At 41.9% G+C, this 14,735-nt stretch overlaps 1 protein-coding gene across 2 annotated transcripts in view; it reads right to left on the bottom strand.

The window, feature by feature from the left end:
- B3GLCT (beta 3-glucosyltransferase) overlaps positions 1–14,735 on the bottom strand; it is a 540,453-nt gene that overhangs the window by 50,485 nt on the left and 475,233 nt on the right. For both annotated transcript variants that reach the window (XM_056561870.1, XM_056561871.1), the window contains one exon: positions 13,287–13,418. In XM_056561870.1, coding sequence (XP_056417845.1) covers positions 13,287–13,418 — 132 coding nt within the window. The remainder of the gene's footprint in view (positions 1–13,286; positions 13,419–14,735) is intronic.

Raw genomic sequence — 14,735 nt, 5'->3', positions numbered from 1 at the left:
CATAGGGGTCTATAACACTGCACCTACTGATCTTTTACATTGATCATTGTTATCCCATGATAACATTGATCAATGAGTCTGCCGCTTGACTGCTCATGCCTGGATCTCAGGCACGGAAAAGTCATTCGACGATCAGACACAGGAGGAAGGTAGGGGCCCTCCTTGTGTGCTCCAGCTATTCGGGATGCCGCGATTTCGCTGTGGCGGTCCCGAACAGCCCACTGAGCTAGCCGGGAGTAGTTTACTTTTACTTTAGACGCGGCGATCAACTTTGAAGATTTAATAGCGTGTGGCACCGTTATCAGTGTCGCGTGCTATTAGACGTTGTTAGAGGCCGGGCCCGACCTGCTATAAGTGGCCCTGCGTTATAGAAATGTAAGCCCTGAGTCCTTAAGAGGTTAAAACAACACAATGGAACTCCAAGTCAATCCCACTTCTGTGAAATCACACTGTCCACATGCTATTGTTCAAGTGGAACAGACAACAGGTGGAAATTATAGGCAATTAGCAAGATTCTTCCAATAAAGGAGCGGTTCTGCAGGTGGTGACCACAGACCAATTCTCAGTTCCTATTCTTCCTGGCTGATGTTTTGATCACTTTTGAATGCTGTAGGTGCTTTCACTCTAGTGGTAGCATGAGACGCAGTCTACAACCCACACAAGTGGCTCAGGTAGTGCAGCTCATCCAGAATGTCACATCAATGCGAGCTGTGGCAAGGTGGTTTGCTTTGTCTGTCAGCATAGTGTCCAGAGCATGGAGGCACTATTAGGAGACAGGCCAATACATCAGGAGACATGAAGGAGGCTGTAGGAGGGCAACAACCCAGCAGCAGAACCGTTACCTCCGCCTTTGTGCAAGGAGGAGCACTGCCAGAGCCCTGGAAAATTACCTCCAGCAGGCCACAAATGTGCATGTGTCAACTCAAATGGTCAGAAACAGACTCAATGAGGGTGGTATGAGGGCCCGACATCCACAGGTGGGGGTTGTGCTTACAGCCCAACACTGTGCAGGACGTTTGGCATTTGCCAGAGAACACCAAGATTGGCAAATTCGCCACTGGCACCCTGTCCTCTTCACAGATGAAAGCAGGTTCACACTGAGCACATGTGACAGACGTGACAGAGTCTGGAGACGCCGTGGAGAACATTATGCTGCCTGCAACAATCCTCCAGCATGACTGGTTTGACGGTGGGTCAGTAATGGTGTGGGGTGGCATTTCTTTGGGGGGACGCACAGCCCTGCATGTGCTTGCCAGAGGTAGCCTGACTGCCATTAGGTACAGAGATGAGATCCTCAGACCTCTAGTGAGACCATATGCTGGTGCGGTAGGCCCTGGGTTCCTCCTAATTCAAGACAATGCTAGACCTCATGTGGCTGGAGTGTGTCAGCAGTTCCTGCAAGAGAAAGGCATTGATGCTATGGACTGGCCCGCTTGTTGCCCAGACCTGAATCCGATTGAGCACATCTGGGACATCATGTCTCGCTCCATCAACCAATGCCACATTACACCACAGACTGTCCAGGAGTTGGCGGATGCTTTAGTCCAGGTCTGCGACGAAATCCCTCAGGAGACCATTGGCCACCTCATCATGAGCATGCTCAGGCATTGTAGGGAGGTTATACGGGCATGTGGAGGCCACACACACTACTGAGCCTCATTTTGACTTGTTTTAAGGACATTACATCAAAGTTGGATCAGCCTGCAGTGTGGTTTTCCACTTGATTTTGAGTGTGACTCCATATCCTGACCCCCATGGGTTGAGAAATTTGATTTCCATTGATAATTTTTGCGTGATTTTGTTGTCAGCACATTCAACTATGTAAAGACGAAAGTATTTCATACGATTAGTTCATTCATTCAGATCTAAAATGTGTTATCTTAGTGTTCTCTTTATTTTTTTGAGCAGTGTATATCAAGGAAAAGGGCAGAAAAAAAAATCTAATGAAACAAAATGTAGGGTAAATTTTTGTGGAGAAATGGAAAAATAATCTAACCAGTCCAAAATCCGCCCTTATAATGAGAGTCATAGATTGGCACAATTCAGAATAATTCACCAATTTTATTACTCATCGCCTGTTTAGATTGGGCAAATCAACTGGTGCCAGAATATTATAAATATTTATAAATTACTTCTATTTACAAATTGTAATCCTTCCAGTACTTATCAGCTGCTGTATGCTCCACAGGAAGTTGTAGAGTTCTTTCCAGTCTGACCACTTTGCTCTCTGCTGACACCTCTGCCTTTGTCAGGGACTATCAGGAGCAGTCGAGGTTCGCTATAGGGATTTGCTTCTGCTCTGGACAGTTCCTGACACGGACAGAGGAGGCAGCAGAGAGCACTGTGGTAAGATTAGAAATAACTACATAACTTCCTTTGAAGCATACAGCAGCAGATGTTTTGTCTATCATTTACCAGTATGCATTACTTCTGCCCTCTAATGTTAAAACTACAGGGCTAAAATATACAAAATCAGATAACTTATTCCAGTTATCAAAAATTGTAATTCACATCCATTTTGCTACAAAAGTAGTGTGTTACTACTTCAATTACAACTCCAATCTGGTAAAATATTAAACCAATATTTACTACATAATGGGTAAGCTAATCAGGAAGAGATAGCGTTAGAGACAAAACAGTTGTGGTTTAGATTAGATTTGTGGAGCAGAAATTATCCTCACAAAAAGTTCCCATTTGATGTCTGACAATTAAATGGGAACTTTTTGTGAGGATAATTACTGCTCAGGATGCTATGAGTTTAATTTTTCAAATTTTGGAAATTTATTGGAAAAAAAACCCTGAATTTAACACTTAGGTCATTTAATCACAAAGTTTGTATAAAAACAACAACAAAAAAAAACTAAACTAAACTAAAAAACATAAACCAAATAAAGGGGTAAAGTGTCTAAGTAATAAATAATAAATTAAGCATTGGGTAGAAATTGCCTTAATTACCAACTACTACCTCAAATAATGCTCAATTGGTGCAAATGAGGAATCAGACATGGGCTGTGAAACAATAGATTCATCTACCAAAATTATCATATAAGTCCCTGCCTACTGGTCTTTATTTGAAAAGCTCAGTGCCCAGACTGTGAAGGAGACATCTTCCTCTTCCTCTTTCACAGCACCTATAGTGAAATACATCGAACTATGTTTTTGTGCCCAAGAAAACTCTCTTTATTGCCACCTCAAATCTTAAGCCAGTGTTGACAGTAACATTCAGACTGCAAAACATTTTTGTATTTGGAGTAAAAAATAACTAGAAATTGAGTACCGTAGTTAGTTTGTACACATGGTGGCTCAGAGGCCTTCAAAAGGTACCGGTCAGCAGCTAAACAGGTGTAAGATGATTCTTTCTTCTATGTGTACTGCAATACAGTTTACCTCAGTGAATTTACCTCAGTGAGTTTACCTCTGTGAATTTTAATATGTTTTAACTATCTTAGACAAAGGGATAGATTGAGTTTACATAACACATTTAGATTTTTTTTTACTCAGTAGTTTTCTATTTGTATGTACCATTTAGTGTTTTCTAGCTTTTATTCATTGCTTGGGGTTGAACACAATTTTTTGTATACATACCTAGTCAGTTCTCCAGTGTACATAAAGGGAACAGTGGTGCACATTGTCTTGATTTAAATAATCCAAGAGGAGAATTATTGATCGAATGACTCATACAACAGTTCTGTGACAGCAAACTACTCCCTGTTCCAGGCATACTTTTTTTTTTCTACTTATCTTCATAGTACTTTTCAGCATTGAGATAACTAGCATTAGTCTAACCCAGGGTTTCCCAACCTTTTTCGGCTTGGGGAACCCCTCGGAAAAAACCCTACCAAAGTTGACGGGCAAAAAAAAAAAGGGAAACAGCCGCAATGCAATGCCCAATATCTATTTATCTGTGGGTATGTAAATTACAGTGCTGCTTTATACAGCAACTCAAAAGTGACGTCTTCCCTTCTCTTCTCCTTCTGGTCTGGGCCATCATGACGTTTTTTTTCCAGCCACACCGAAGTTGACAGGCAAAAATAAAAAAATAATAAAAAAGAGAAACAGCCACAATGCAATACACAATATTTATTTGCCTGTGGGTATGTAACTTACAGTGCTGCTTTATACAGCAACTCACAAGTGACGTCTTCCATTCTCTTCTCCTTCTGGTCCGGGCCATCATGACGATTTCTTTCAGCCACAATTCTTCACTGTTAAACCTGCAAAACAAAACTATTAGGCTCCACACTTTTCAAGCATCAGCCTCCAGATTCCCCTTTTACAAGTGAGGAGAAATACAGGGGCATATAGGTGTAGAGGGGTAACAGGGGTGTAGAAAGTTGTACATGGGTGACAGGGGTGTAGAGGAGTGTACATGGGTGACAGAGGGGTGTACATGGGTGCCAGATGGTAGTAGAAGAGTGTACATGGGTGACAGGGGGGCATAGGGGGTGATAGAGGGGTGAACATGGTTGACAGAGGGGTGTCGGGAGTGTAGAGGAGTGTACATGGGTGACAGAGGGGTGTACATGGGTGACAAGTGGAGTTGGGGGTGTACATGATTGATAGATGGGTGTACATGGGTGACAGATGGGTGTAGAAGAGTGTACATGGGTGACAGGGGGGCGCAGGGGGTAAAAGAGGGATGGACAGGAGTGACAAGGAGGTAACAGAGGTGTGGACAGGGGTGACAAAGGGACAGAGGGGTAAATAGTGGGGTTGGACATTGGTGATAGGGGAGTAGATTGGGGGGTGGTAAGAGGGGTGGTGAAAATGGGTGACAGGGGAGGACAAGGTAGACATGGATGACAGGAAAGTGGAAAAAGGTCAAAAGGGGTAACAGAACGCACCCCACATCCCTGAGGAAGTCGCTTGCGACCGAACGCGTGGGGTTCATTGACCCCGTCCTCTGCTTCATCACTGTGTCGCTGGTCTCTGTGGACTGTATGTGTGTGGCATGGTATATAATAGTTGTGTCAGAATTACGACACCACTGCTTCATTGTCATATTATGATATAGGTACTGTTACTCTAGTGGTGCTGACTTGGCCATTTTTGTATATTTTCTGTCTATACTTACTGCCAGTCACACAGAGCTTACACTGTATGTATAGATTCATTAGCAGTAGGATGGGGTCATTTACTCAAAGCAGGGGGTCATGGCCCTGCTTTGAGGCTGTGTTGTGGCTCATAAGAGAGCCTTTTTAAATTGTTTTAAAGTTGTAACTTAACCCATGTGTTTTCTATATTCTAATAAAGTAATTGCATTGAGATTTTCTAGTAGTGTGCATTCTACTTTCAATGGCAGCTGTTTCTTTGGGGGTGTACATGGTTGACAGATGGGTGTAGAAGAGTGTACATGGGTGACAGGGGGGCGTAGGGGGTGAAAAAGGGATGGACTGAAGTGACAAGGTGGTAACAGAGGTGTGGACAGGGGTGACAAAGGGGTAAATAGTGGGGTTGGACATTGGTGATAGGGGGGTAGATTGGGGGGTGGTAAGAGGGGTGGTGAACATGGGTGACAGAGGAGGATAAGGTGGACATGGATGACAGGAAAGTGGAAAAAGGTCAAAGGGGGGTGACAAAGGGGGGGTGGACAGGGGTGACAGAAGGGAGAGGGTGCATGACCTTAATTAAGCTGAGCTGTGCCATCCTTCTGCGGTGGGCCGAGAAGAATCCGGGTGGCCGGGTAGAGCAGGCTGGAAGATAGTCCTGGGGGCCGGCGGGAAGATAGTCCAGGGGGGCGGCGGGAAGATAGTCCGGGGGCAGCGCACCAACCCCTGAATTTATCCCCTTCCCAGCCTGCGAACCTGTGACATCTCGGCGCCACAGGGGGAGGGGGACACAGTGCGCACGTACACGCAATGCGCATGCAGGCTTCCCTTCCCCCCCTGCGCAGGCCGGGGTGGGAGATTTAAAATTAAAAAAAAAAATTACATGCTGGAGCCCGCGGGACCCCTGGCAATTCTCAATGGAATCCCAGTTGGGAATCACTGGTCTAACCGGTAAACCAGTTTCTCTGAATTCTCCATGACAGTAATACCAGAGGTTTCTGCCACTGACCCATAAGGGACAAGAAAGGGCACACAGGAAAGGTTACAGGAGAGGTCCTACAGAGGAACTTCCTGTATGGCGCTCTGGCTCTCCTTGCGCACATGAGAGCCGGAGTTGTTCGGGTACAGTGCTCATGTGTCCCTGACGGTCCCATAGAGATGAATGGACTGTGTGTGCTGATCCCTGCTCTGCAAACGGGAAGATCCGGAGCACCATACTGGAGATCGCGGGAGGTCCCAGTGGTTGGCTCCATTGCGATCAGAAACTAATCACCTATCCTTTCAACGGGGGATAGATTTTCCTACGTTGGACCTTTCCTTATAATGCACCTGCCCTTGCCTGCATTGCTAATGCATTAAAACCACTACTTTCACTAATTCTCCCAGTGGAGGAGATTGCCACCAGAAAGGCTGCCTTCCAAAAAAAAAAAAAAAGAAGAATAGCACAGCTCACAATACTTCTCAGCAAGTACACTGAGGTAACTGAAGATTGCACAAATACCTAGCTAAAGTTACCACCAAAGAATTTGCCCACCAGATGTTTGCTAGTTAATCCTTTCAGTTAATCATTTCACCAACCACAGAGATTTTTAAAGAGTGTGCGCTCTACGCACAAGGACTCCAGCACTGCAACTATCAGCCTGCTCTCTTCTCTTGCTCTCTCATAAGAAAGGACTGCCAGCCCTGCAGTGCCTCCTTATGATTGATCGAGCTGAGGACACAGAAAGAAGAAGCAGGAGACTATATCAATCCACAGGACCCTGGAAACAAACACATGCCCGGGACGGTGAGTGGTGCATAGCACTATTTTTTTTTCTTAACACGAGACACGGACCCTTACCTTCACTGAAGTGGTATACAACATCATTTCTCCCTATATAGAGCATAAACATTATCTCAATAGAAGCGAGAGTACACAACTCGGACAGACTATATCCAAGATGATCTTTTCACTTCAGGACCAAACTTTAACTATTCATGGCATAAACAAATAATTTTACAAATACATACACAAAGTATACATATACAGCGGTTGAAATAAGTATTGAACACGTCACAATTTTTCTCACCAAATATTAACATTTCCAAAGGAGCTATTGACATGACATTTTTACCAGATGTTAGTAACAACCCATGTAATTACATACAAAGAAACAAATAAGCTCTAAAATTTTGTTGTGTGTAATAATGGGAAATGGTACAGGGAAAAAGTAGTGCAAATTGATATAAACTGGTTCAGTCCCAACTGATGGCCTGCAAAAACGTCTCATTGCCAAGATGTCACACAAGACACATTTCATGATGCATAGAAGCAAATAAATGTCTCAAGATCATTGCAAAACATAATAGCGTTGGTTACAGGTGTTGGGGCCATAATACGGAAATGGAATGACAATAATTTCACCATAAATTTTGCCTCAAACAGGTCCTGACATAGGAGGGAAAAGAATAATCAGAAGAATTGTCCAAGAGCTAAGGACACTTGTGGAGAGCTTCAAAAAGAACTGGAATTAGCAGGTAATGTTGTCCCAAAGAAAACATTAAGTAATGCACTCTGCCACCAATGCCTTTATGCAAGCTCACCACCCAGGAATCCATTGCTGTAAAAAAGTACATTGAAGCTTAAAGTTTGATGCACAACATTTGGAAAAGCCAGTGAAATACTTCTAGTGTGGTCAGATGAGAGCAAAAATTGAAGGTTGTTTGGATGTCATAATACACACCATGCTTGGAGGAGAAATGGCACTGCACATCATCCTAAAACACCATAGCAACAGTGAAGTTTGGAGGTGGGAACATCATGGTGTGGGGCTGCTTTTAGCAAATAGTACTGAAAAGCTTTTTGAACTTCCCTATTGCCTGAGATGTGCGACCATACTCACATGGCATGACAAGAAAGGTGCGGCTATTGTTATACCTATTCTGCCCCTAGTAGGTCAATGGGAGAAACTCCTGGAGGTGCTGTTACAGAACTGAGAAGGGAAAAAAGGCTTTTTGTTAATATATTAATCAGTTTGTATTTGACTAATGCCCATGGTTGTGGTGAATAAAATTAGATGGCCTTCCTAATCCCGAACTCTTAGGAACAGGATTAAATCTTGGTGCTATAAAGGACTATGGAGAAAAAAAGGTATACAAAGAATCCTAATAAGAAGCACTATCAAGTCGTGGGCCTATTTTCACCCCACATTTAGCTGTTGACAGGTCTAATTTAACATTTTTAGCTTTTTTATTTTTGAAAGTTGTAGGACTAATTTTTTTTTTAAATACCTTTTTTAATTAAGGCAAAGTTCTTTAACTGTACCCCTTAACCCGTTAAGGACCTAGCCATTTTACACCTTAGGACCCGGCCATTTTTTGCACATCTGACCACTGTCACTTTAAACATTAATAACTCTGGAATGCTTTTAGTTATCATTCTGATTCTGAGATTGTTTTTTTCGTGACATATTCTACTTTAACATAGTGGTAAAATTTTGTGGTATCTTGCATCCTTTCTTGGTGAAAAATCCCAAAATTTGATGAAAAATTTGAAAATTTTGCATTTTTCTAACTTTGAAGCTCTCTGCTTGTAAGGAAAATGGATATTCCAAATAATTTTTTTTTATTCACATATACAATATGTCTACTTTATGTTTGAATAATAAAATTTACGTGTTTTTACTTTTGGAAGACACCAGAGGGCTTCAAGGTTCAGCAGCAATTTTCCAATTTTTCACAAAATTTCCAAACTCACAATTTTTCAGGGACCAGTTCAGGTTTGAAGTGGATTTGAAGGGTCTTCATATTAGAAATACCCCACAAATGACCCCATTATAAAAACTGCAGCCCCAAAGTATTCAAAAAGGACATTCAGTCAGCGTTTTAACCCTTTAGGTGTTTCACAGGAATAGCAGCAAAGTGAAGGAGAAAATTCACAATCTCCATTTTTTACACTCGCATGTTCTTGTAGACCCAATTTTTGAATTTTTAGAAGGGGTAAAATGACAAACTTTATATTTGTATTTGTAGCCCAATTTCTCTCGAGTAAGCACATACCTCATATGTCTATGTAAAGTGTTCGGTGGGCGCAGTAGATGGCTCAGAAGGGAAGGAGCGACAAGGGGATTTTGGAGAGTACGTTTTTCTGAAAAGGTTTTTGGGGGGCATGTTGCATTTAGGAAGCCCCTATGGTGCCAGAACAGCAAAAAAAAAAAAAAAAAACACATGGCATACCATTTTGGAAACTAGACCCCTTGAGGTACGTAACAAGGAATAAAGTGAGCCTTAATACCCCATAGGTGTTTCACGACTTTTGCATATGTAAAAAAATAAAATAAAAATTTCACTAAAATGTGTGTTTCCCCCAAACTCACATTTTTGCAAGGGTTAATAGCAGAACATACCCCCCAAAAATTGTAACCCCATCTCTTCTGAGTATGAAGGTATCCCATGAGTTGACCTGAAGTGTACTACGGGCGAACTACAATGCTCAGAAGAGGAGTCATATTTGGCTTTTTGAGAGCAAATTTTGCTCGGGGGCATGTCGCATTTAGGAAGCCCCTAGGGTGCCAGGACAGCAGAAAAAAACAAAACACATAGCATACCATTTTGGAAACTAGACCCCTTGAGGAACGTAACAAGAAATAAAGTGAGCCTTAATACCCCACAGGGGTTTCACGACTTCTGCATACATAAAGAAAATAAATAAATTCACTAAAAGGTGTGTTTCCCCTCAAAATTACAAATTTTTGCAAGGGTTAATAGCAGAAAATACCCATCTCTTCTGAGTATGGAGGTACCCCATAAGTTTGACCTGAAGTGTACTACGGGCAAACTACAATGCTCAGAAGAGGAGTCATATTTGGCTTTTTGAGAACAAATTTTGTGAGCATTTACCCCCCACTGGTGTCTGTCAGATCTTTGGAACAGTGGGCTGTACAAAATTTTTTATTTGCACAGCCCACTGTTCCAAAGATCTGTCAGTCACCTGTGGGGTGTAAATTCTCACTGCACCCCTCATTACGTTTCCGAAATGGGGTCACATGTGGGGTTTTGTTTTTTTTGCGTTTGTCAAAACCGCTGTAACAATCAGCCACCCCTGTGCAAATCAAATCAAATGTACATGGCGCACTCTCCCTTCTGGGCCTTGTTGTGCGCCCCCAGAGCACTTTGCGCCCACATATGGGGTACGTCCTGGGTCCTTAAGAGGTTAAAGGGGTACTCCAGTGGAAAAAAAATGTTTTTTCTTTTTTAAATCAACTGGTGCCAGAAAGTTAAACATATTTGTGAATTACTTCTATTAAAAAATCTTAATCCTTCCTGTATTTATTAGCTGCTGAATACTACAGGGGAAATTATTTTCTTTTTGGAATGCTCTCTGATGACATCACGGACACACTGCTCTCTGCTGACGTTGTTATTATAATAATAATAATGTCTTTATTTATTGTTGTCCTTAGTGGGATTTGAACCCAAGGCCCCAGAGCTGCAAGGCAGCAGTGCTAACCACTAAGCCACCATGCTGCCCTTAGCATACATCTGCTATGCACGGTTGCTAAAATGGACAGAGATGTCAGCAGAGAGCACTGTGGTCGTGATGTCATCAGTGTTCCAAAAAGAAAGGAATTTCCTCTGTAGCATTCAGCAGCTAATAAGTACTGGAAGGATTAAGATTTTTTAATAGAAGTAATTTACCCTTTAAGGACCAACCCCATTTTATTTAGCATTTTAAATTTTTACTTTTCGCCTTCACTCTTTTATATTTTAATCCACAGACCCATATGAGGGCTTGTTTTTTCTGCGGCCAATTGTCTTTTGTAATGTCATCACTCACTTTACCATAAAATGTATGGCGCAACCAATAAAACTATTATTTGTGTGGGAAAATTGAAATGAAAACAGCAATTTTTCAAATTTTGGAAGGTTTCATTTTCATGCTGTACAGTTCACGGTAAAAATTACATGTTTCCTTTATTCTGTAGGTAAATACAATTAAAATTAAACCCATGGTTACATACTTTTCTATTATTGTACCGCTTTAAAAAAAAAATCTCAAACAAAATAAGTTTGTTTAAAAATCATTTTTGATGACCTGTAACTTTCTCATTTTTCCGTATATGCGGTTGTATGAGGGATAATTTTTTGCATTGTGATCTGTAGTTATTATCGGTATCACTTTTGCTTAGATGTAACTTTTTAATCGTTTTTTTATAAATTTTTTGGGGAATGTGATATGACAAAAAGATGAAGGGATCATGTATTATTTTTAATATTTAACATTATATTTGGACTAGGGATCGACCGATTATCGATATGGCCAATATTATCGGCCGATAATCACGAATTTGGGCATTATCGGTATCGGCAATTACCTGGCCGATAAGCCGATAATGCCCCGCCCCCCACACCGCCCCCACCGCACCGCGACCGCCCCCCGACCCGCCGCACCGCGACCGCCCCCCGACACCGCCCCCCCCGCACCGCGTCGTACCCCCCACCGTAGTGCTGGGCGGTATACCGGTATGAATCGGATACCGTTTTTTTATCCCACGGTATGGATTTTTGCCCATACCGCTATACCGGTCGGGTCCCTCCCCCACCCTCCGAGTCAATAAAAAAAAAATTAAACTTACCCGTAATGGGGGTGGTCCGGGCCATCCATCCTTCCTGCAGTGTCCGGCGGCATTCCAGGTGGAGGGTGAACCGGTCCGGGCTGTTCTTCTCCGGGGGTGCTCTTCTCCACTCCGGGCAGGCTCCGGCCTAGTACGCTGCATAGAGGCCGCTACACCGTGACATCAGATGCGTCGCTGTGCACGGGCGTCACTGCGCAGCGGCGTCTATGCTGCGTTACTAGGCCGTAGCATACCCGGAGTGGAGAAGAGCACCCCCGGAGAAGAAGGACAGCCCGGACCGGTTCACCCTCCACCCGGAATGCCGCCGGACACTAAAGGAAGGATGGATGGCCCAGACCACCCTGACAGGTAGGGGGAGAGAAGCGGGTGGCACCGCAAAAGCCACTGCAGTGCATTGATTTAAAGCGCCCGCTTAAAATCAATGATCTGCAGCGGTGTCGCGGGGGGATAAATAGCCGATAACTTATACCGGAATATCGGTATAAGTTATCGGCTATCTGCCCTAACCTCCACCAATTATCGGCCCTAAAAAAACGATATCGGTCGATCCCTAATTTGGATAGTTCGAACATTTATGCACGCGCTGATACCAAATATGTTTATTATTTATTAATTTAATTTATTTATTAATTTTTTAAAATTTTGGGGATAAAATGGGAAGAAGGGGTCATTAAAATTTTTACTTCACATTTTTTTTCAAACTTTTTTTTTACTTTTTGCATATGCATAGCACTGATCATTATTATCGGAGATCTTCTCTGCTCGATGTCACACCAAAGGAGAAGACCTCGGGATGAGGACCGGAGCAGGTGAGGGGACCTCCGGCCGCCATGTTGGATGATCATGTACCCATGGCAGCGACGTGGGCGATTTGGTCATCCATTTAAACGACTGCATTGCCGCAGATGCCTTGGTCTGTATTGATTGCCGCATTTTTGGGGGTTAATGGCGGACATCAACGTGATAGCTGATGTCCGCTATTACCGGTTGGTCCCTGGTTGCTGATAGCAGCCGGGACATGCCGTGCATGATGCGAGCACCGATCCGGTGGTTGCGTCATGTACAGCACGTAAATGTGCATTAAGTATCAGGATGTACATTTACATCCTGTGTTGTTAAGGGGTTAAATTGGCAAACTGTCACTAAAATATATATTTTGCACCTATATTTGTACGTATTTTCTTTGTTACAAACTGTGATCCAGGAGGTCATACACTTTATATAGATTTGTTTTTCATTTTGCAGGTTCCACTCTAAAATAACCCTGGGATGAAAACAACCTTGACCCAGGTCTCCTAAAACCAAGAATCTTTGCCATGCTGTTCCATCAGAAGTAGAGACACTGCTATAACCTTTAGTCACTATATAGAGTTTATTAAGTGCAATGTAGGCTGGAAAGAAAGAGACAAGAAATACTTATAAAATGCTTTTCTTTTCTTCTTAGGATCTCCATTGTCTCTAACATTGAAATCAACCTTCCCATTTATAGACTGAAGGAGTTTTAATATGTAAATCCAAAACTGCTACAATTAAATGGTTCAATTTTAAAGTCCAAGACCACACACTGTACTAAGGCACATGATATTAAAAAAAACATTAATATAATCTACAGATGGATACTTACACAGACTGGTAAGGTGCTGGAGAAAGTGGTGGCACATTCTGTTGCTTTAAGGGAGTTAGGATCTTCTGTACATAACTCTGGTACTGGTGTAAGCTCCAAGGCATCAACTTTCTGCCATATGTAAAGTGCAATCTGTTGAAAAATAAAACAAAGAAAGCTTACAGTAATATATTTTAAAGGGTATGTATTTTTAGTAAACCCCATTTTATTTAATTCATTGGTTTTTAATCTGTTGTTTTTTTCTTTAAATTTTTAAAGACTATCTACATAAAAAAATCTTGAAGTACTGTAGTTTTAACACTGGCCACTAGAGTAGATGCAAATATACTGATCTATCCCATTCTCTGCAGCCTGTTCTCTGCACATTCCAGCTTTGTTGTACATGCCACAGGTTGAGGACAATCATCTCATCTACCTAAGAGGGTGGCTGGGTTGATGATAATGCTAGTGTATTGCTGGATGCCAGGATAAGGTAGGATATCAACACTTTTATATTATATAAGCAGATACAGCATCAATCCATATGCATTAAAGGGGTACTCCCGTGGAAAACTTTTAATTTTTTTTTTTTTTATAATCAACTGGTGCCAGAAAGTTAAACAGATTTGTAAATCATTTCTATTAGAAAATCTTAATCCTTCCAGTACTTTTTAGGGGCTGTATACTAAAGAGATGTCCAAAAAAGAAATGCATTTCCTCTGATGTCATGACCACAGTGCTCTCTGTTGACCTCTGCTGTCCATTTCAGGAACTGTCCAGAGCAGGAGAAAATCTCCATAGCAAACATATGCTGCTTTAGACAGGTCCTAAAATGGACAGCAGAGAGCACTGTGGTCATGACATCAGAGGAAATGCATTTCTTTTTTGGATTTCCTCTGTAGTATACAGCCCCTAAAAAGTACTGGAAGGATTAAGATTTTTTAATAGAAGTGATTTACAAATCTGTTTAACTTTCTGGCACCAGTTGATTAAAAAAACAAAAAGTTTTCCACGGTAATACCCCTTTAACACCTTAAGGACTCAGCCCATTTGGACTTTAAGGACTCAGACAATTTTATTTTTACGTTTTCGTTTTTTCCTCCTCCTCCCCTTCAAAAAATCATAACTCTTTTATATTTTCCTCCACAGACTAGTATGAGGGCTTGTTTTTTGCGCGACCAGTTGTCCGTTGTAATGCAAGCACTCACTTTATCATAAAATGTATGGCACAACCAAAAAAATACTATTTGTGTAGGGAAATTAAAAAGAAAACCACAATTTAGCAAATTTTGGAAGGTTTTGTTTTCACGCAGTACCATTTATGGTAACAATGACATGTGTTTTTTATTCTCTGGGTCAATGCGATTAAAATAATACCTATGATTATACACTTTTCTATTACTGTTGCGCTTAAAAAAAATCGCAAACTTTTAAACCAAATTAGTACGTTTAAAATCCCCCTATTTTGAA

The sequence above is a fragment of the Hyla sarda genome, chromosome 2 (genome assembly GCF_029499605.1).
Source record: "Hyla sarda isolate aHylSar1 chromosome 2, aHylSar1.hap1, whole genome shotgun sequence".
Taxonomy (NCBI): Eukaryota; Metazoa; Chordata; class Amphibia; order Anura; family Hylidae; genus Hyla; species Hyla sarda.
Note: the sequence above shows the minus strand (reverse complement) of the source record. Positions and strands in the feature narration are given on the sequence as shown.